We start from the raw sequence: 22416 nt of genomic DNA, 5'->3' as shown, positions 1-22416 counted from the left end.
ATTAATTTTTTTAATTGCTTGACAGTCCTAGTTCAAATACTTATTAAGGTATATAGAGCATCTTCTCATTTTTCTTTTTTCTCCAAACCAAAAAGCATACACCACATTTTCAATATATATCTTAATAGATCCAAGCAGGCAACTCCTGCACCAATATGAAGCATAATGGATTTCAAAATGGATATGCTAAAGCAGATGGCCAAAAAAATTTTAAATAGCTTTACTCTGGATTTATGCCTGTGTCTGCCACATAGATCTGATTGGGAGACTGACGCCTTATTTTAGATTTCTAAATATAGATTTTGGAGCCTAACTTTAGGAACCATTTTTTTTAAAACTTTTGCCTGCACTTTATATTCAGTATGTGCAATGTAACTGAATTGTGCTGAGAACTTTAACTTTTAAATGTCCCAATTTTTCGAAATTAAGTATGCAATCTTAACCATATACATAATACATGTTTTTTTTCATTTGATATACAATACTCATTTTTCCTCGGCTTAAAAGTTTTCCATTGGTTTTAATTGTGCTCATGAGACTGGAGAACTGGGGAAAAAAACATTGTTTGCCTAGGGCATAGGGTGGGAATGGAAGCGTTCACAATTTACCCAATCAATGCTGGGGAATCACTCTTTTTGAAGGTTTTAAACTTTTCGTATTCCAGACCCTAAACTAACACCCACTAGTTTTGCACTGTAAGGAAATGTGATCCTTTTAAAAAGATTATTCCAAACTGATTAAATGAAATCCTAACCTGACATTCCACCAAAATAAAAGCAATTTATTCCTTGAACTATACGCTTGGTAGATATGCTTATACTTCAGGTTTAATCTTTTGCAGGCAGGAGAGGTGGGGTGGGAAGAGTTGTCACCCAGAAGTATCCAGCTTGTGATGTACTACATACAAGACATTACAAGACATTTGCTTGCTTAGTAAGAACATTCATACTCTGGCTTGGTTAGACACTGGAGAACCACAGTTACAGGGGGCACAGCTGGCAATCTAAAATTTGAGCTCACACTGGCCAAGCTAGTGCACCCAGCCACTAAATGCCCTCTACCTATTTCCGAAGTGCTTAGATAGCAGCTAACAGGTACCTTCAAATACCTAAGAGAGATCTACTTAAATGACTACACACAATATGATTCCTAATAAAGTGAAGGGAGGGGTGTGTAGTGAGGGGGTCGGCAGTGGGAGGGGTCTATAGTGAGTGGTGGGTCTGTAGTGAGAGGAGGGCCAGTGGGAGGGATCTGTAGTGAAAGGAGGGCCTGTGGGAGGAGTTTGTAGTGAGGGGAGGTATAGAGAGATGTTTGTAGAAGATTATAATTTAGAAATGCTCCCTCATAAGGGACCCTATTATGAACATAGGCATTTGGAGATGTGCCCCAAAGGCAGGGGTTGGGCATAGGCGACAAGTTATATGGGCCGGTGGTGCCCGTGCTCCACCAATATTTAGGAACGTGGGCCTGGCTCCACCAATGTTTGGGTTTACCGTGCTTTGTGGGGCCCCGCACTTCAGGACGCGGGGTCCAGGGCAGCCTGGAGGGTTAGCAGGGGGCCTGGCACCCTGGCCTGTCCCCTCCCCACCCCCATTGCACCCCTTTCACTGCCTCTTTCCAGCTTCCACCCCCTCCCTCGAGCCATGCCAGGAGCCAGTGGGGCGAGGCGGGGCGGGGCAGAGTGGAGCGGAGTAGGCTGGGGCCAGGTTGCTCACTGCTCGCTGCTGCCCCCGCTAACACCCCAGGCTGCCTTGGAACCCAAGTCCCCCTGAAGCGCGGGGACCCCAAAGTGCTGGGCCCGGGGTGATCACCCTGGTCCATCCTATGAACGGGACGGCTCTGCCTGGACCCTGCATCACCCTGAAGCGTGGGTCCCGGGCCGGTTGCCCCAGTCCATCCTATAGCCGAGACGGCTCTGCTTGGACCCATTCTGGGCACCACGAAAAATTATACAAACCTGGCACCCATGGGGTTGGGAACACCACATGGCTGTGTGCAGCAGTTCACCAGAGATGCTTTCTACTTTGTTTTATTAAAGTTTCTTTCCTTTTTCATTCACTAGTTTGTTATTTGATGAACCCCAAGATTGTTAAAGGAGGGGTATGTAATGAGGGGGCAGTGGGAGGGAGCTGTAGTGAGGGATGGGGTATGTAGTGAGGGGAGCGTGTAATGAGGGGGCAGTGGGAGGGGTCTGTAGTGAGGGCTGGGCTGGGCAGTGGGAGGGAGAGAGAGAGAGTCTGTGGTGATGGGAGTGGTATATAATGAGGGGGCAGTGGGAGGAATCTGTAATGAGGGGAGCAGTGTGTAATAAGAGGGCAGTGGGAGGGTCTGTAGTGAGGGGTGGGTCTCTAGTGAGGCAGGGCAGTGGTGTAAGGAGGGGGTAGTGGGAGGGTTGTGCAGGGAGGGGGAAGTGGAGTGGGTCTGTAATAAGGGGGGTAGTGGGAGGGGTGCATCGTGAGGGGACAGTGGGAGGAGTCTATAGTGAGAGGTGGGTCTATAATAAGAAAAGGAGTTCAGACTAACAGGGCTGCTACTCTGAAATCTGTAATAAGGGGGGCAGTGGGAGGGGTCTATAGTGAGGAGCGGGTCTGTAGTGAGGTGGTGGGCAGTGGGAGGGGTGCGTAGTGAGGGGATTGGTGTAATGAGGGGGCAGTGGGAGGGTTGTGTGGGGACGGGGAAGTGGGAGGAGTCTGTAGTGAGGGGCAGGTCTGTAATAAGGGAGGCAGTGGGAGGGGTCTGCAGTGAGGGGCGGGTCTGTAGTGAGGTGGTGGGCAGTGGGAGGGGTGCGTAGTGAGGGGATTGGTGTAATGAGGGGGCAGTGGGAGGGTTGTGTGGGGAGGGGGAAGTGGGAGGGGTCTGTAGTGAGGAGCGGGTCTGTAGTGAGGTGGTGGGCAGTGGGAGGGGTGCGTAGTGAGGGGATTGGTGTAATGAGGGGGCAGTGGGAGGGTTGTGTGGGGATGGGGAAGTGGGAGGAGTCTGTAGTGAGGGGCAGGTCTGTAATAAGGGAGGCAGTGGGAGGGGTCTGCAGTGAGGGGCGGGTCTGTAGTGAGGTGGTGGGCAGTGGGAGGGGTGCGTAGTGAGGGGATTGGTGTAATGAGGGGGCAGTGGGAGGGTTGTGTGGGGAGGGGGAAGTGGGAGGGGTCTGTAGTGAGGAGCGGGTCTGTAGGGAGGTGGTGGGCAGTGGGAGGGGTGCGTAGTGAGGGGATTGGTGTAATGAGGGGGCAGTGGGAGGGTTGTGTGGGGAGGGGAAGTGGGAGGAGTCTGTAGTGAGGGGCGGGTCTGTAATAAGGGAGGCAGTGGGAGGGGTCTGTAGTGAGAAGCGAGTCTGTAGTGAGGTGGTGGGCAGTGGGAGGGGTGCGTAGTGAGGGGATTGGTGTAATGAGGGGGCAGTGGGAGGGTTGTGTGGGGAGGGGAAGTGGGAGGAGTCTGTAGTGAGGGGCGGGTCTGTAATAAGGGAGGCAGTGGGAGGGGTCTGTAGTGAGAAGCGAGTCTGTAGTGAGGTGGTGGGCAGTGGGAGGGGTGCGTAGTGAGGGGATTGGTGTAATGAGGGGGCAGTGGGAGGAGTCTGTAATGAGGGGACAGTGGGCGGGGTCTGTATTGTGAAGAGGCAACCGGCTCCATTAAGCGCTGCTTCGCTTGCTGTTATAGTTCCCTGCCGCGTCCGCCCGCCTCTGCGCTCGCGACCAATCACACTCTCAGCCGAGCTGGTTGTGACCAATCCGGACCGGAGTGAGCTCGAGGCGCTAGGGAAGATGGCGGCGGCGTGAGCGGCCGGTTGGGGGCCGCCATGCTGAGCCGCCGGGCTGCGCGCCATGGCTAGCAGACGGCGGAAGGCTGGTGACAAGCTCCGCCTCAGGTCCCCGGCCCCGGAGACGCGGAGCGGCGGCGGCGGGAGGTGCAGGAGGCGGAGGGCGGCGGCTACCGGGGAAAGCGGCCCGGAAGATGGAGGGGCGGCGGCGGCGGCTGTCGCTGCCGATCCCAGTAACAAGAACAAGGCGGAGGGTGAGGCCCGAGGAGCTAGGCCGGGCCGCCCCGCCCCGCATGGGGTGACAGCTTCCCGCCCCCGGGTGCGGGAGTACGGCGCAGCACTCTGCAGAGACGGGCTCACCCAGTTTGTTACCCCAGAACCCTGTGGGAACGGATCCCCAACGGCAGCCCAGGAGGGGCGCCCCAGCCGTATTCCCACAAGCGATAACCACTCCCTGAAGCTCCGGGGGCACATAGGGGGACCTCCTCACCCTTCCATTTCGTTCTCTCCTTCCGCAACCATAACTGCTCTCAGCTGTGCAAAGGCCCTACCGAGAGCAGGCCCCTAATGCGCTAGGTGCTGTACGTTTAATGCAAGTCAGTAACTGCTAAGCTTGTTGTTTTCACGCTGCAACGGTTTGGGTGTGTGTATAAGGCATCAGACAGGTTGGCTGGCCCAAGGAGAGGGGGTGTCTCTTATTTCAAATTGCATCAGTGTGGTTCTCCTTATAAGATTCTGATGCTCTGAAAGAGCTTATTGGTTAATGGGGAAACTGGCCCAGTTAGCCTTGTGCTTCAGTGAATTGCAGCTGTCTGGGAAATAACCAGGATTTGTTGTAAACAAAAAATTTAAAAACTGGTGTTGGTGTTAGCACCATTTTTGCTTGATGATTGAATTGTCTTTTAAATTTACAGGCTAGACCTAAGCTTGTAATTTGCAGCACTGCCTAAACTGGGTAACTGAAGTTCAGTCACACAACACCCATACCCTCTGGTTATGTGAGACCCTTTTTCCAAAGATTTCATCTGTCTCCTGAATCTTTCTCTCAACTCCGGGAAAGAATGGATTCTATCATAATGCACATATGAATACTTAAGCAGCATCTCCCTGTAGTCATGGAGCAGATCGTGCCATCAACTTCTAAGCAGAACATTCCCATCTGTACAAACAGGGAATCCAGTATAAAAAAACCTCATGGTGTGATCTGACTGCTGGTGACTTATTTTCGTCAGTGCATTGTGTCATGCAGCTATAGAATTTTCTGCTAAAGTTCCATTTATTTTTTCTCTTTTCTAAGTCAAGGTGCTTTCCACTTTTCAATTTCAATGTTGTTTAATGGTACTAAGCAAGAAAACATTTAAATAACTTCGGTCATGGTCCTGTAATTTATTCCATGCTCTCACAGAGCCCCATTACCTTCAGGAGAACTTCATTCAATTGCAGAACTCATATGGAATAATTTGTAGGATTGGAGCCTAATATTTTTTAAATGGAGGGCAGTAGTGGAACGTGAGACACTTGTTTGTGCCTCGACACCTCTCCCAGTCCTGCTCCTTGCACACATTCAGTTCCTTCCAGTTTTGTCAACACTGACCCAGATCAACCAGAAAGGAATGTTTCCTGCAGAGAAAGGCAATCCTTTCTCTATGCTAATACCTCTGGATTTGAAACTTGAATGTATGATTAAGGATTTGCTCATTTTTAAGAGGTCACAAATGTTGAAAATAGACTGAATTCTAACTATAAAACATCTTTCCAAAATCAAATATATTTAAAGTTAGTAGCGTTGTCTTTTAAAATTCCTTTATCTGTAGGCTGCATCCACACTACCAAGTTCATTTCAAAAAGGCAGGTGCAGCAAATTGCGCTTCATGTACTCTGTTCTGTTTGTTTCACTGGAGTCGTAGCTAATCATGGCCAACTGTCTTTACACACCCATGACCTGTTTTTATCCATTATATGTGAAAATGCATAGTGATTGGGGATTATAAGCTTCCCTACAGGACAAGACAAAGGGCACTCTAGAATTACCTTAATGTTACAAATATAGGGTCAGATTTTGGGGTTTGGTTGAACTGTACACAGTGTTTGGGGGCAGTGGGGTGGAAAACATTTTCCCAGTCCTGGAACGGCCGTGCACAGCCAGTCTCCAGGGGTAAGTTAGAACAGCCCTCTGTTGGCTGTTCTAACTTACGCTGACAGCTAATGGATTTGAGGGGTTAAAATTGTAGCCAGAGATCACTACAGTGTAAGGTCACAAAACTCCTATCCCAGTGGAGGGAAAGAAAAAGAGGGAGGAGCCTCTTTTCTACCAAAAGATCTCCTCTCAAGTTGGTAAGATGACTTTTATGATCAGATCCCACTGGTGGGGCAATGCACTATATTGACCTATTCGATAATTTTCATTCTTACTGCTAGGTGCTGAATATCTTGCTTTCTGTGTCCTGCAGTGCATTCTGAAAATGGATTTACTGTTCTGTCTGCAGTAATGTAGCTGACAAGTCATATTCTGAACTTAATATGTAATAATGAAAAATGTAGTTTGTCTAAATTGAAAAATTGTTAGGGAGTGATTGTATATAGTTTCTTTCATCTTGCAGGTTATAAAATGTGTGCACTTGGTCCATGGGGTCTGTTTTGTGTATTTTGAGTTAAATTCAATCATAATTTTTTTACTAGTGCTAATTTCTTATATGGGAAATCTTACTTTATGTTCGCACAGAATCATGTTTATATAAGACTCCGAAGAGATCATTAAATAGCAGATCAAGGTTACCTACCTTCAGTTCTCCAGCCAATGATACTGATATACAACAAGAAATTTTTTGGGATCCTCATTCGCCAATTACACACAAACTAGGTAACTATTACCAAAGAGTTCTTATTTCTAGTGTGCTTTTTAGAAAGTAAATGACCATTTGAAATGTACAGTTGGATGGAGTAGACTGTAGATGTTTGAACTTTTTTTTTTTTTTTTTACTACAGAAACTCTTCATCAGTAAAATCCATTTTTAATGCCGTTTCTTAGTATGGCTGGCTGGCTTTTTATTGACATCATAGTAAATACTGTGATACCACACTTAATATAATTTTGAATTTAGCAGCTGTATGTGAAATGTTTCTACCTGGGAAACTTGGGTTTGTCATGTTTGACAGTTTATACAAAGGTTTTTCTTTTATAGGTAATGAAAGAAAGAAACAGGCTACCAGTAGATGTACAGTTGACATTTCAGATATTGTTAATCGTATTGCTCCACAGGTAATTATAATTTCCTCGAGCAACACTTAGTACTTTATGCAAAAATCAAAGGTTAAAAATGGTGCTGTAGTTGCCTGTGCCTGCAAACCAGGGGAAAAGGCAGTTGGTTAGTCTCCATAATCTCTTTCTCATAGTAAAAGACTGAGATTCTTAGTTTTTCTAATATTTGCATTAGCATATTTGTCATGTTGAATTTAAAATCACAAGCATAACATTTGACTATTTTGATTCTTTTTGTCAGATCTTTGACTTCATACGTTCATTTTTGGGGTTAAAAAATTACCCATATGACATTCAGTGCAGAAATTTGAACAGGCACTAGCCCCAATTTTTAGAAGACGTTAGCTTCAAAAGGGGTGATAGTGATCCATTTCTTGTAGAAAATGCAGTGGCATGTTCTATTTCAACCACTTTTAGTTTCAAATGTATAATTTTAGGCATATTATATTTACTAGGTGGTTCCTCTCCATTTACCGTGCTAACACCATGCAAGTTACCATAGCTTTCAGTTTTTTGTGCCCTCCTTTTTGTTAAATCATAGTGTTCTCTGCTTATGGTGAGTTCTAGCTTTCCAAACACACATCCATGCCATACCTGTAAAATAACCTAGTTCTCCAAATGATTTAATGTGTTCCTGGATTTAGAGACTGATCCTGCTCCCAGGTTGAGTTCTGAAATTACTTGGAAGAGTTACTTTTTGCCTTCCTTTCAGAAGTTCAGTCTTTCCTCCTTATTTCTCTTGTGTAACTTGCTTTTATTCCTTCCCTCCTTTTACAACGTTCTCAGTTTGTTTCCTTGCCTTGCCTCCCTCTGCCATCTCCATTTTTATTTTTCTGTTTCTGCTGCTTTCTTGTTTTCTTAGATGTACATTCTCCTTTGGACTACTTTGCCTGTTGAAGCCAATTATGTTGCTCAGAGGCCTGCCCTTGGGATAATTTTTCAGACTCTCCATGCAGCTCAGTTTGTTAAAATAATATTTCTACAATTAAAATTAAAAAGTTGGAGCAGCAAGAAAATGATACAACATGCAGTTCTCTGCTGGCCACAGACTCTCATAAAAGGCACCATCAAGTCTGAATTTCCTGTGAATGTAAAGTTACAAGAAGTACAGTACAGTAAAAGATAAATTTTATTATTCATATCTTAAACAAGCCTGAAATAAGAATTTTAATTTTGAGTGTCTTATAATTGGTGGTTGTAAGATAGCCAGCACATTGCACTCTTGGGGTTAAATCCTCAGCTGGTGTAAATTCACATAAGTCTATTAAGACAGTGTATAACAGGTGAGGATGTGGCCCTTTACATTTAATCTTGTAAATTGGCTAGAAGGAGTAGCTCACATAATAGATAAAAGACAGTTAGTGGCAAGCAGGAGCTTGCAGAATTTGAGATTAAAAAAAGAATATCAAAATTGAAGTCAATTTAAATTTGTATGTCAGATTTGTTTTAATTTTTGCCATTTCCCTTTGAACATTTTTATAAATTATATCCTTTTGTGTATTCCCAACATCTTTCTAAAGGTACATAATGTTACGTTATTTGTGTAAATCAGATTAAATGAAAGGATGGTCCAGGCTCTAATATATGTATACACATTCTCCCTCATTTCCAGTTTCTGAATACCTTTTGGCTTTGATTTCTTAGTTACATTTCTAAAAAGCAATATTCTTAGATAAAGCGTTCGTATTCTGCTAAACATGAATGGGCTTTCAAGAATACTTTGTTTTTTTATACTTTTGTTTATATCTAATGTATGGAATTTTAATACAGTTTTTAGTATTTTAGTACAGTTACTGATGTAAACTGACTATAAATAGTAACAGTTGAGTGACTGTTAATCTTGTCAACTTTTTATATTGGTGTTTAAACTGGAAATCCAAAATCCTGGAAAATATAGTAACTTTTAACAATTTAAAATACCTTATTCATTTTGTGTTGCCATTCCAGTCTTATTCCTTTTTGTTTCTTTCAACAACAAAAAATAATCTAACCATGGAAAGAAGACAATTAATCTTATTTTGCCCCTAAAATATGAATGATCTTGAAATAAAGACTAGCAAAGTGCAGGAACCATACAAGATTAAGATGAGGAAAGACTGCGCAATAGCATTGATATAATTAAATTGCTTGATTATTCTAGTAGATGAAGTTAGTAATGTCTGTTTATAATCCTAGTCAGTTTTCATGGTTGATGCCAGTGCACCTGTGTAATTGTCATCCAGAGCCTGGAATTTGACAAAGTAAACAAGATGCTATTCTAGCAGCTGGGCCATCTTTTACTGAAGCATAAGATCCATAAGAAAATCTGTCTTTCTGACACAATTGGGTAATCTTCAGCAGGCAAAAATATGCCTACTATTTGACACCGTTTAAAATGTTTTCTGTATTTTGAAGCAAGAGCATAATATTTGAAAAAAAAAATCTTCGTGTGGGATTTGAAAGTCATTATCAAAGAAACAATTAACTGTGCCTCCCCTTTTGTGGTATAAGTTATTGCTCTCTCTTGCACCATTTATGGCCCTGCCTTGGACTGCAGCTTCTTATTCACACTTTTTGACAGTGTGTGGATTACCTTTTGCTGGTACCATCATTTTTCCCTAAAATAAAAGCTCTTTTCCATTACTGGCCAGTAAAACTCGTGCCACTTCCTCTGGCTTATATACAGTAATTCTGCATCTTCATTCTTTTTTATTGTTGTTTATAAGTGTCCGTGGATCACATTCACAGATCTGTATACCTAAGAACTTTGAGAGAGTTCAGATGCAGATCTGAACTTTAGAGCTCTGGACCAATTTTTATTTAAGTTCTAAATTCTATTTATTTCTACTAATTTATCTGAAAATATCTTGTGGTGGTGTAATGGAAGAATGCAGAACTTGCTCCTGTTCAAGAGACATCCTCAATATGATTTTCTGAATTTCTGTAATTTGTCAGCACTGTTTTAATAGGTAAACAAAGAGAGCACATCTTAGGTAACTGTCTTAGTAGATTAAAATAAAGTTTGCTAAGTGAAGTTGTAGAATATTTTATTGTAATCATTCGCTTTGGTACTTTGCCTGTTTAATATAGTAATATCCTAAACTAGGTCTAGACACAAAGTTGCACCACTTTATTTAAAGTTGTGGTTTTTAAACTGGTGTAGTTAAATTCGTTCAACTTTGTCTTTGAAGTCTTACATTGGCTTAAACCTGGTTTATGTTGATTTAGCTTGTGCCTTTAACTTATAGCCAGGTTTGTACCAGTTTAATCTGTTTTAAAACTTTAAATTAAAATTTAAATTAAACCAGTGCAACTTGTGTGTATAGGGAAATCTTTAATTTAAATCAAATTGCTAAGTAGTGCCAATTTAATCTTAATTGTTCAGGATGAAAAACGAGGCTGTTCTGAGGGATCTCTTCTAGGGATGTGGATTGGTGAGGATGCTATTCCCTGTACACCTGGAGTAGTAAAAGTGAGAACGAGGACAAAATTAAATGGTACACGGTAAGTTCAAATTCACTTTAGCTTATACACCAAAGAAGTTGTGCTTTCGTGTAAGGGAAGCAGCATTTCATTGAATCCATGAATTTATGGGATTCATGAATACAGTCTGTACATTATCAGAGTCAATACATGGTAATACTTTTATCCTTTACTTTGTAATCTTTTAAAATGGCATGGTCATTGGTTGCAGTAAAGGGATATACCTTGACAGTTAAATTAATTATATATGTTTTGTTTAGAGATTTTTAATCATATCCTATCTAGATACATTTGTTAAACTAGAGAGTAAGCTGGTTACACTTTGCAAAGTATTCTTCAGTATTTGACTTTTTTTCTGTTTTTCCATTTAGAGATCATAAAATAAAAAATACTGAAGAGGAACTGATGAAGTTGGCTAAGCAATTTGATAGAAACCAGGTAGAGCTAGATATAATCCAGGAGCAAGATGGTCAGTGCAATGGTTTTATTAAGACTACTTCAGAGGCAGAGACTTTAAATAATTATAAAGATGATGCACAGATGAAAAATCTGCAGTCAGTCCTTGATGAAGATTCTGAAACACCTACTGTTCTGTCCTTGAAGCCAGTTAGAGAGAGCACTGGCATCCCTGCTCTAGAATGTCAAACTAGCAGCCAGAAGTCTTTAGACCTTGAGGCCGAAGTGGCCCTTAATGCCCTTTTTGATTGCTCTACCCAGAAATGTAGTGGACAGTTGAGCCAAGACCTATCAGCTATTTCCCTAAACAATAGTTTCCATGAAAGCAAAAGCCCCTTGGGGGAGGAGAAGCACACTTTTAAGGAAAGTACAGTAATCAAGCAGCACATTGCAAAAGAGATGTGCCAGAAGCAAGGTTCAACATGTGCATTAGAAAGTGTGAACCAGATTGCAGCTCCAGAAGCTAAGAATATTCCTTTGCTGCCAAAACAAAGTTTAACATCCTCTAAGATAGAATCATTGATCTCTAGTAAGCCTGCTGAAGTAGCTCATGATGACTTTGATGATTGGGATATTGATTTATTGGCAGATGATTCCTTTGTAATGCAGATTACCCAGACACCTAAACTGATTAGTACTCCTGAAAAAGCTTTATCAGCTCGTAAAAAGCCAAGTACACATGCTTTCAATGGCCTTAGTAAAACTAAGGAAAGAACAAATACTTCTAATTCTGTAATTGGTGTTAGTTTTTCATCCAAATCCAACAGTATTCAATATGCACCTCTGAAACAAAATAGTGAAACAATACAAGATGCTGCAAAATCTCTTTCTTTCCAGAAACCAAATAATGAGATGGAAAATTCAAAGATACAGACTGGGTTTTTACATGTGGAGCATGATGTTAAAGCTTATAAGAAAAATTCCACTTGGAAAAGTGCCCAAAACAAAGTTTCTGACTATACTTCTCTTATTTCAGTGCAATCTGACCTTAAGAATGGAATGGAACGAATTCAGCCTAAATGTGGTCCCACCAGTTTTCCTGTAAAAGGATCCTCTTCCATCTTGATACACTGTAATCCTCATAGAACACAGGCTGGAAAACATGGAAATAACAAATACAATATTTTCCCTCAGTCATCCATTTCTACTAATGCGAAGCCTAATGATCTAGTGAAGATGGTGACCTGTACTGGCGTGGCTGACCTAAAACAATCTGAAATGCCTAAGAAATGTCCTGTGTCATTTGATGATTGGAATGATCCTAAGTTTCCTGATGAAGTTTTAGATATGTTTTGTGAATCTGATAGTCTTTGGGACACAAACTGCGAAGATGATGATTTGTTGTATCAGGTGTGTGATGATGTAGAAAAACAAACTCAGAACCAAGACATTAGACATGGAAACAAAAAAGCAATAATTATAAAAGGAGCCAGTATTACTTCCAAATCTGATGCTGATAACAGCTTCACAGCATCTAAGAAAGGACTGCCTAATCACCCATTGGCACAAAAAATCAGTGCCAACCAGGACACCAGCTCGATGGGTACTCCTTGTACAAATTCCTCAAGGGTTACAGACAGATTGACTACATTTGGAAATGTAGTGAACTGTACAAATTCTGCAAATCCTATAGCTGTAATGGCAAATGTTCCTATACAACACAGGTATACCCATTCCCAAAACTATAATAAAACTGCTTCTGCAAATACTACAACCAGTGTTCCAGGAAAATGGTATCGGTCTAATTCTGTGCCTGCAGGAAGCCTCAGTTCTGAAATTGATCCAGTTAACATAACAAATAGGTGTGCTAATGCTTTTAATGGGGGCTGCAACCAAGATCTTTCACACAACACAGGAAAGATACAAAATAACAGTTGTATGAACAAAATGTCAGTTGTGCCTTCAAAGTTTACATTTAAAAAGATTAACAATTCCCATGTTGCTGTTCATGTGGATCCTAAAAGTATATGTGTAGGAGGCACTTCTGGAATCAAAGTTACTCAGCAGGGTTTAGAAGAAAGCAAGAATCAACTGAATATCCCTTTGGATGGGAAGATTAAAATGAATCAAAAGCCACCTTTTAAGAGGCACCTTTCAGAATCTCTGGCAGAGTCAACAACAGGTATGTTTCTTTTTTATTACTAACCTGGGGGGGCGGGAGGGGGGGTAAGGTGTTAAATCACATCAAAGCAAACTGAGTACTATAAGCTTTGTATGGTATTGAAATGTTCTTTATAAACTTAAGTATTTGGTCTTCTCAAACTAGGCATGATGAGACAATTTTAAAATAAACATTCTTACTTTTCCTTAAGTTAAGTATCCTCACACCTTCTTGTCAACTGTCTAAATGGGCCATCTTGATTATCACTACAAAAGTTTTTTTTTCCTCCTGCTGATAATAGCTCATCTTAACTAATTAGCCTCTCACAGTTTGTATATATGTATGATGTGTATATCTTGCTATGTGTTCCATTCTATGCATCTGATGAAGTGGGCTGTAGCCCACGAAAGCTTATGCTCTAATAAATTTGTTCGTTTCTAAGGTGCCACAAGTACTCCTATTCTTACTTTATCTTACTCTTTTTCAAAAATGAAAATCTGTTTTGGAAAACCTCCCTTTCCTTCCTATATTTGAAGGAATACGCCCTCCACCCCCACTTTTCACTCATTTGCCAAAATACTTGACCCTACCTATAAGTGCTCATAGGGTCCAGTGTGTCTTGATGACACTTCTGAACATACCATATTTCAGCATTGCCAGAACGTCTCACCCTTTGTCAGTCACTGTTCTCTGAAGCTTACGTTTGATTTTAAATGTGAACTGCAAATTAAATGTCAAAATGCCACTTACTTCAACCAAGATTTTTAAGAGAGACTTGATTTGGGATTGCTAAATTTTTGGGTGTCAAAGATTGGATACTTTAAAGGGTCCTGATTTTCAGGGGATGAATGTAAGTGTCTCAAGTTAGGCACCTGAAATTGGCACTCCAGACACTAGTCACTTGGGAAAACCTTGGCCTGCATCAGTATCTGCTCTTTGCACAAATGTGCCAGTGAAGTAGGGTATTCACCATGTAATCTAAAAACTTACATTTTCCTATCTGTTCCCAAGTCTGTCAGTTGGTTTCTACTGGTTGCTGATGGGGGAATGGGCTAACTGATTGGCTCTTGTATCATTGTCCCCAAGCCTATTTAAGCATACCCAGCTCTTTCCAAAGCTTCTTGCTGCAAGCACTGATCAGTTACTAGGGAAACATGCTTGGGCATGGAACCAGCCAACAGTCAGTTCAGGATTTTAGTTCACTGCATGGCTTTGTGAAGTTTCTTTTCAATATGAAATGTTGGTGAAGCTGAACTACTGATGTTTTGTTTGTAGTTCACCTTTAAAACATACCGTGTCAGTGCAGAAGTTCAGAAATCACAGCTACAAAAATACCGAACTCTCTCACATAGTAACAAACATCATCTGCATTTGGAGGTATCTGTACTTTGCCAAACCACTGACTCATTCAAGTAGCGTTATGGATTATTTTGTTTTGTGTCATATCTTCCAGTCCTTTTCTTTTTTTCATACCTGGGACAGCGGGTAAGTGGGAAGTAGCAATCTGGGAAATTATTACAAAACATAAAAAACCACACCACCCAAAAACTATTAGAATATGTTCTAGAAGAAAATTCAGCTCCTTGATGTCATTGGTTGACAGCACTGGTCTCCAAAACAGTGACCGGTGAATGCTTCAATTACGTTAGCACTTAGCAACAAGGAAATCTTGTCTCCTTATACCAGGGAATTGGTGTGAATTACTATATCTGCTTGCTGCAACACTTTCTGATTTACCTTTTTGGAGAGTTAACCTCAAGGAATAAATAGCTTTCCTTGATAGTAATGTTTGGACTTATTGACAGAATACATTGGTCATTAAATATAGGAAATATCTTGTACTCTATAGCATTGCTTTCAGTTCTTTTTGGGTGGTAATTCTGTATTTTAATCTAAATTTCCCATCCTCACTGAAGGGATAACAATCCATCTCATTGCTGAGACGTTAACCACAAATACGTATAGAGTTTGGCAAGTAATCTCTCTTGAAACCTGTACTTATATTTTTACCCACATATGTAGTTGCCTTAACTGACTTTATGCCCTTCATCTTATTTCTCTAAGGTGAAAGGCCACATATTCTAAGCTATGTTAATAGGAAAATAGCATCATAGGTGAAATCCTGGTCATACTGACTTTAGTGGGAGTTTTTCATTTGATTTCAATGGGGCCAGAATTTTAGTGCATGCTAATTTACTGCTCTATAGGAAAACACATAAAATGTTATGCTTAGCTATCATGTCCCTGTCTCCTGTTTTTTGTTGGTTTTGACCTTATTTCTATCCCGCTGGTCCTATCTGTTTTGACGCCTGTGCTATACCTGACCCCTGTGTCTGTACAATCTGATACCAGTATCTCTACCTAACCCACTTGGATTTAGAACCCTTTTCACTCCAATAGCCTTCACTTTCTTAACCCATTGTAGTCTATTTTTTGATTTCTGATGTCATAAAGTTCACTTGAAGGGCAGCAGTAAAATTTCCTTTAAGCAAATGTCTGCTTCCCTGTACATTGGGTAGTAAGTAGCCTTCAGCAGCAATACAAAGGTAATGTATGTTTCCGCTTCCTGCCTTAAGGATGGACTTTATTTTATAGGCCATTTTTTAACTTGGGTTCCTCATTTGTCAGTACAGTGTGTTGCTGCCATTTATCTTCAGACACTGAAGACAGACAACTAAAAATACATACTGAACAAGTTTGAAGGCCCCTAATGCATATTTTATATTTGCAGCATTTGTGATAGAACAGAAAAACAGAAAATGTTCTCAAGAAGAAATTGAAAGGAAAAAACAAGAAGCTCTTGCTCGAAGAAAATCCAGAATGCAAACATTTGTCAAAGATACTTGAATTTGGCCTGGATTTTTTTGCCTTTTAATTAGTTGGGTAGGGAAATTTGTAATGATTGTAATAAAGACTGAACCATTTTTAAAATTCTGCCTGTGATGCTCATCTTGATCTTGTTTACTTGACTTCTGTGTGAGAAATTGATGCTGGACTATATGTTAAATTCATTAAAAAAAATAGTTTACAGTTGTAAACAGTTTCCTCCAAGTGTCTTAATAGCCATTACAATGAAGTTCAATATTGTGTACACACTGGTACTCTCACATGTTGCAGCTGTGTGGTTTAAAATTCACGTGAATAGTATTTAAAGTGCTCAAAGGAATACAGCATAAAGTTCATTCACATTTCTGTTGTTTTTCTTTGTTTCTCAGTTACCAGCAAGATTTTTTTTTTAATCTATGAAGTGAGTAGGCTCAAACATTAGTGTGTGCATTTATTATATCTTTGTGGTTCTCAAACTGGTTTTGGTAAACTTGAAACTAACTCACGGAGATGAGAGCCTAAAAATTCAGCTGTCAAAAGATGAAGTTAGTGCTCACTGATTAGAACAAGTCCAGCCCTCAGAAAATTAGTGGAAATACACACAATCTGGAGAGTCTGTCAGTCTGCTTCTTTTAAGTGATGGACTAGTATACATGTGGTAAAGAAGGAACCTAGCATAGCAGCTAGCTAATCTGTAAGATCAAGACATTGTATTGAAAAAAACACACTTTTTTTTGTTTCTTCCCTTAAGAGTTAGAGATATTGTTTTCCTGGTTACCATTTTGAAGGGGTTCCTGGTTATGCCACCCATCTTCCAAAAACAAGAATTAAGTGGTTAATTAAAATGCAGCTAATGCTACTTTACTGACCCATCAAACTGTGTAGGGAAAATAGAATCTATTAGGCCAGATCCTCAAATGGTGTAAATCAGAATAGCTACATTGACTTAAATGGAATTACAGGTTTTTTGGGGTTTTTTTTGAGTTAATGATCTGGCCTGTTGACTCTTGTATAGGTATGACTTCATTTGGTTAAATGTGATTGGAATGAACTACACAATGCAGAAGATTGTAGTACAACTGCTTTAATCAGTTCAGTGTTAAACTGCCTGAAACTTCCTAACTATGTTCTCAGTTTGAAATAGATTTTTTGGTGTAACCCTTGGCCAGTAAAGCACTTAAACATGGTGGATCAAATGCTATCCTCTTCCTTATTTGACCTGATGAACTGGAGTTTTGAAGCTCTGTTTCAAGTGATACATGGTGAATGAGTTCAAATTGTAAAATTACATTTGGTTAAGCTGGTAGGCATGTCACAACAGAAAGCTGCTTTCAGTTTAAAATGTTTTGATATCACTTTTGACATTATGAAAAATTATTTGATCTGGTTTTGTAAATAAATAATTTGAGTGCAGCCAAAGGGTCAAAAAGTCTTCATCTGCTGTAGACTGTGCTTTTGGTTTGTAAAACTTACAAATGTAAATATTGTATATTTGTAAACCATTATTAAACTTGCAATTTTTACATCTCAGTATTCTATTTTGTTCTGTGATTGGGAAATTGTCAGGCTAAAAGTAAATTTTAGTGAAGAATGTTCCAAAGCATGGAAAAGAAGGAAGGCTGGTCTTGTGGTTAGAACACTGGACTGGGAGTCAAGAAATCTGAGTTTAATACCTGATTTTTTGTCATGAATTTCATCTGTCACTTTGGGCAAGTCACTTAATCTTTCTGTGCCTCAGTTCCCTATCTATAACATTGGCATAATATCTCCTTTGTCTGGTCTATTTAGACTATAAGCTGTCTGGGGTAAGAACTGACGTCTACTATGTAGATACAATGGCACCCTGATCTCATTTGTGTTCTGTAGGTGCTGCTGTAAGACTAGTAATAATGGTGGTTGCTTGTACTAGTAAAGGGACTTCTTTCAGCTGGAAAGCAGTTACCAGGCTAGCATGATCATGGTGCTGTTTATACCAATCTTCTTAAATGTTAACTTAAAAGATAATATAAAAAGCAGTAGCACATTTCCAAATTTGAAGATTTAGCATTGATGAGGACTACTGTACCTACATTCAACTGGCAGCTGTGTGCAAACAAGAAGATTGGAGAGGCATCTAACAGATTTTAGTGTTCACTCTGCCACTTAAAAGGAACCCCATGTGGTAGTTACAGCAGAAATCATGTTTATTCTACAACATGGTTTGAATTGTATATCTGATGGGACTTCCTGTCTCCATTTTGCTCTGGAAAAATGTAAAATATCTCAGGACAACATCTCTCATCAGAGTACTTTCTTGGCCAATACTGCATCTAGTAAGTAATTTTGTTGGTTGCTTTATGGAAAAAACCTTTATAATCAGCCTTAAGACTATAGGAAAAGCAAAATAATATTTAGGTGTATTGATATAGGCATACCAGAAGCAAAATAAGTACTTTTTGCTGTTGGAAAAGGTACAAGTTAGGCTTCATTGGGAACAGTGTTTGATTCGGGGGGTGTCTCTCCTGAAAGCTGTTTCTCTGGAAAAGATGCAGTGTAAAGGAAACCTGGATAATTTCTGACTTTAAAAATATTATGATAGTGATCTTATATTTATCTGAGAAGAGGGAGTGGAAGGAAGGGAGTCTTTCATGTTGGTAAGTGCTACACAAGTCAGGATCCACAGTTCAGAAAATTAGGGACTAAATTATACCCACCTGTGGAATACTTAAAGGAATCTTCTATTCCCTGATACAGAGGGACTAACTTTAATCAAGTTGTACTGGAGATAAACTTGGCCCATTATGTTTCATATACCTCTGACCCCATTATGGTCATCTGGACATCTTCCTCTAAAGTCTTAGATATTAGCTGCTGCTGGAAACCATACCACACTAGGTAGAACACTAGTATATGCCAGTATGACAATTCCTACGTTTTTACATGCCTGTCTGTCAGTTATTCATGTTTCATGTCCAAATATTTGTGTATCCGTTAAATACTTTTAATTAAAATATACTTGAACATACTGTTTCTTAGTAATCCCTGGGAGCCTTGCTGACATATCACTGCCATTTTGAATTGGTATGCTGTTTAAAAAGATTATCCTTGCTTTGCAGTGGCTGGTGATCCAAACATTGCCCCCTTTCTCCTATCCAACTGCTTATAAGAAGTTATCAGGAAGCAGAGAATTCGCAAACTCCACAGGAGAAAAAAGGAGTAGCTGTAACAATGCCTTTGTGGGTCACAACTGAGAATACCAAATTCACGACAAACTGCTGAGAAGCAGGGAAGCTCTATCCCAAACCTGGAGGTTATTCTCCCATTAGATACACCAAACCAGCAACAAAAGTAAACTTCTGTTTTACCACACTGGCTAATGAGTCATAAAAGCAGTTTCCTTAGATATTCCAGTCCCTATATCACCACCAAAAACGCTGGATTTAAAGATGAGGGGTTCTTTACAACCAGCCTCATCAAACAAAAGGTTCTTCTGATCCCAAAGCCATACACCCAGGTCAATATATAACTCAAATCTTACCCAAAAATCACACTGTTGCCAATCCTTTAGTATCTAAAATCTAGAGGTTTATTCTTTATAAGAAAGAAAGGTGAGAGTTAAAATTGGTTAAAGGAATCAAATCCAATAAATGCAAAGTTCTTGGTTCAGGCTTGTAACAGTGATGGAATAAACTGCTGGCTTGAAAAGTCTCTGGTTGCTTCCAAATCATTGGGAGGACCTCAGTCCCTTGGTTAGAATGCTCCCATTAGTATAAGTACATAGTCCAGAGATTTGAGCAGGAAAGAGGCAAAATGGGGGGGTGTTTCCAGGGCCTTTTATAGCTTCTGCTGTGTGGAGGAAAATTACAGGTAAAAGATGGGGGTTGGAATCACATGAGCAAGTCACATGTCCATGCACAATTTTGCTTAGTCAAGGCAGGAAATCATTACCTATGCCTCAGACAGTACATTTGTAGGATAGTGCATTCAGTGCATTATAATATAGCCCTAGATCGTTGTCTGTGGCAACTCAGCTACAGGGTGTATCATTGGGTGAGGGTAAAGCTACCATTGCACAATCTCAGAGCAACTGTGCACCACACCAGACCCCAGTGAAAGAGTAGCCAGAGAATTGCTGTAACCTGTTCAAGCTACCTGACGCCTCAGGGGTTGACACATTAGTTGGGACACAGGGGAAGGCCTGGCTGTGCTTTTGTTTTCCCAGCTCCATCCCCTCCACTAGCCATAGGATAGGGGTGTTTCCTAGAAGCCACAGTGCAGTCTTAAATCTAGCCTATTCTGAGCTGCATCACTCAATGATAAACTCTTGGTTGTATACCTCTGATATAATCTCCATGTGTCAATTTCTATCCTGCAAGCTTTTATTTAATAATGTTTGCAATAGACAATTCTTGATTAGTAAAGTAGCTACATCATTTAAATTAATTAATACACATGTACAGAAATTTGGTATTTCAATAGCTGATACTTCACTCTGCAGCCACAATTACTTCAGGGCAAAAAAGACCTATACAAAAAGTAACAATAATTTAAAATACATTCTAAATTAAATTATGACTGTCATGTTTCATTATAAATCAATTTATGACTTTGCTTAAGCCCTCATCTTCATTTCATTCTGAGCATAGTAATTTTTGACATGAACAGAGTAGTCAGCTTAAGTTTAATGTAAATATGCAGATAGATGTATATAGCATTCTCATACAGTGTATTTTTTTTATTCCATAGCCTAACTCATCTTGTTAAGAAAAAGGTCCATGAGCAGTTGAGGAATTCGGTTGGTACTATTCTACCTCTTTTACACCATGTTCTAATTCCTGCTAGTGAAGTATCTTAATCATGTTTAACTTAACACATTTGAGTAGTTTACTCATATTGTTTTTCAGTGTACTGATAGGGGCAGATTTTCAAAGTGCTTGCCACCCCACAGCTCTCAACTCTAGCCTGTAACATATAATTAATCTTGAGGCTGCAGTACAGGAATGGCAGTGTAATCTTATAGCGTGTGTACTATTTATTACAATTTGAGCTTTATACTCAAGGAATAATGTTAGATGAATTCTTTGATTATATCTTTTAAGTCTAAAAAGAGCTGTGATTTGTCTGGAAAGGATAGCTGGGAGCAACAGATAGTGACCTAAATAGCAAAATTCCAAAGATAAAATGGAAGAAAATGAACACAAATGCTTCATTGTTTGAGAGCTGAATTGTCTGTAACACACTCCAATGATTCCAGTGTTTGTGGAAGAGGCCAGTGCAGATATAATCTGTGCAGCTACAGATGACAGCCTGAGTAAGTGTCCATCAAAGATGGAGCTAGGAATGCATTGGCAATTGTGCTGTAAATCATCTTAACTAATATTTGTTCAAAGCTCTGGTTACTATGTATACTGGTATTTTTGCCAGAATAGTCAGAGAAACCCTGCCTCAGAAAACATTTAGCAATGTCTAATGTACTGTTTTTGTGGAACTAAACATACATTTCTTTGACTACTGTCTGCATGCAATCTCAGTATGGTAGCTGGCAAAACATTAAGGGCCTTTTACAGCAACTTTACAGCACTGGCTTAAATGGAGTGACTACTTACTCCATGTGAGTGAAGAATCAGGCCCATAAATTTAATTATTTTTAATTGTTTTGTTCTTTGACTCTGATTTCTGTTGGTGGTACTGCCATGGGGCTTTTCAGGTTAGCCTCCATAAAGGAAAATCTTGATTCAAATGTTAACTCTGGAAAATTTTGATCCATTAAGACCTGGACAATTAAATTTAGGATTATATTCAATCTGAAATGGAGTTTTAGGTTATCTCGATGTATGGAAAGTGGATGAATACAAATGAAACTTTAGACTCCAGTTCAGCATAGCACTTAAACACATGTTTTGTAAATGGAATTACTCCCATGTTTAAACTGAGCGTGTGCTTAAATACTTTGCTAAACCAAGGCCTTAGGGCTGGATTTTTTTTAAAGTGTTTAGGTGCCTAAAGATGCCAAGTGGGATTTTCAAAGATGCCTAGGCACCTAACTCCCTGTGAAATCAACGTGAGTTAGACAACTAGGCGCTTTTGAAAATCTTCCTCTGCATCTTTAGACACCTAAATACCTTTAAAAATCTGGTCCTTAATAACAAAACTAGGCACACTGCAAGAGAGAAATTATGTACACACAGACTGGAGTAACAGTTTGACTGACAATGTTTTCATGCCTCATCTATTTATGGACTTGTGCTTAAGTATAACAAAGTCCAGAAAAGTTCGTTTTATTTAATTGGTTTAATTGGTCTTCCTTGGTGTTGCTGCTGGATTCCTTGAATGTCTAAGGGTATGTCTACTCCTGAGCTGGTGGGGTAATTTCCATATTGGGTAGGGCAATGAGAGCTATCACAGTAAAAATAAAAGTGTAACCATGATATGTGACAGGATTCAGAGTAGCAGCCGTGTTAGTCTGTATTGACAGAAAGAAAAGGCGTACTAGTGGCACCTTAGAGACTAACCAATTTATTTGAGCATGAGCTTTCATGAGCTGCAGCTCACTTCATCGGATGCATTCAGTGGAAAATACAGTGA

General features: G+C 40.1%; 1 protein-coding gene across 2 annotated transcripts; it reads left to right on the top strand.

Moving 5' to 3' along the window:
• The first annotated feature begins 3654 nt into the window (after positions 1 to 3654).
• On the top strand, positions 3655 to 17382 carry ETAA1 (ETAA1 activator of ATR kinase). Of its 2 annotated transcripts, XM_073339463.2 has the most exons (7): positions 3655 to 4002; positions 6471 to 6608; positions 6931 to 7007; positions 7870 to 8112; positions 10372 to 10490; positions 10841 to 13047; positions 15758 to 17382. In XM_073339463.2, exons 1-7 carry the CDS (start codon positions 3813 to 3815, stop codon positions 15871 to 15873), a joined length of 3090 nt encoding a protein of 1029 aa, XP_073195564.2. In that variant the 5' UTR covers positions 3655 to 3812; the 3' UTR covers positions 15874 to 17382. The 2 variants fall into 2 exon arrangements, with proteins under 2 accessions (XP_073195564.2, XP_073195565.2); XM_073339464.2 differs by lacking the exon at positions 7870 to 8112 and having other exon boundaries at positions 3659 to 4002.
• The last annotated feature ends 5034 nt before the right edge of the window (positions 17383 to 22416 follow it).

The sequence above is a fragment of the Lepidochelys kempii genome, chromosome 3 (genome assembly GCF_965140285.1).
Source record: "Lepidochelys kempii isolate rLepKem1 chromosome 3, rLepKem1.hap1, whole genome shotgun sequence".
Classification (NCBI taxonomy): domain Eukaryota; kingdom Metazoa; phylum Chordata; order Testudines; family Cheloniidae; genus Lepidochelys; species Lepidochelys kempii.
Note: the sequence above shows the minus strand (reverse complement) of the source record. Positions and strands in the feature narration are given on the sequence as shown.

Coding starts and splice junctions, on each gene's coding strand:
- ETAA1 (XM_073339463.2), top strand. CDS start 3,813: ATGGCTAGCAGACGGCGGAAGGCTGGTGACAAGCTCCGCCTCAGGTCC. Junction 7,008..7,869: donor TTAATCGTATTGCTCCACAG/GTAATTATAATT, acceptor TTGTTTTCTTAG/ATGTACATTCTCCTTTGGAC. Junction 8,113..10,371: donor TGAATGTAAAGTTACAAGAA/GTACAGTACAGT, acceptor TTAATTGTTCAG/GATGAAAAACGAGGCTGTTC.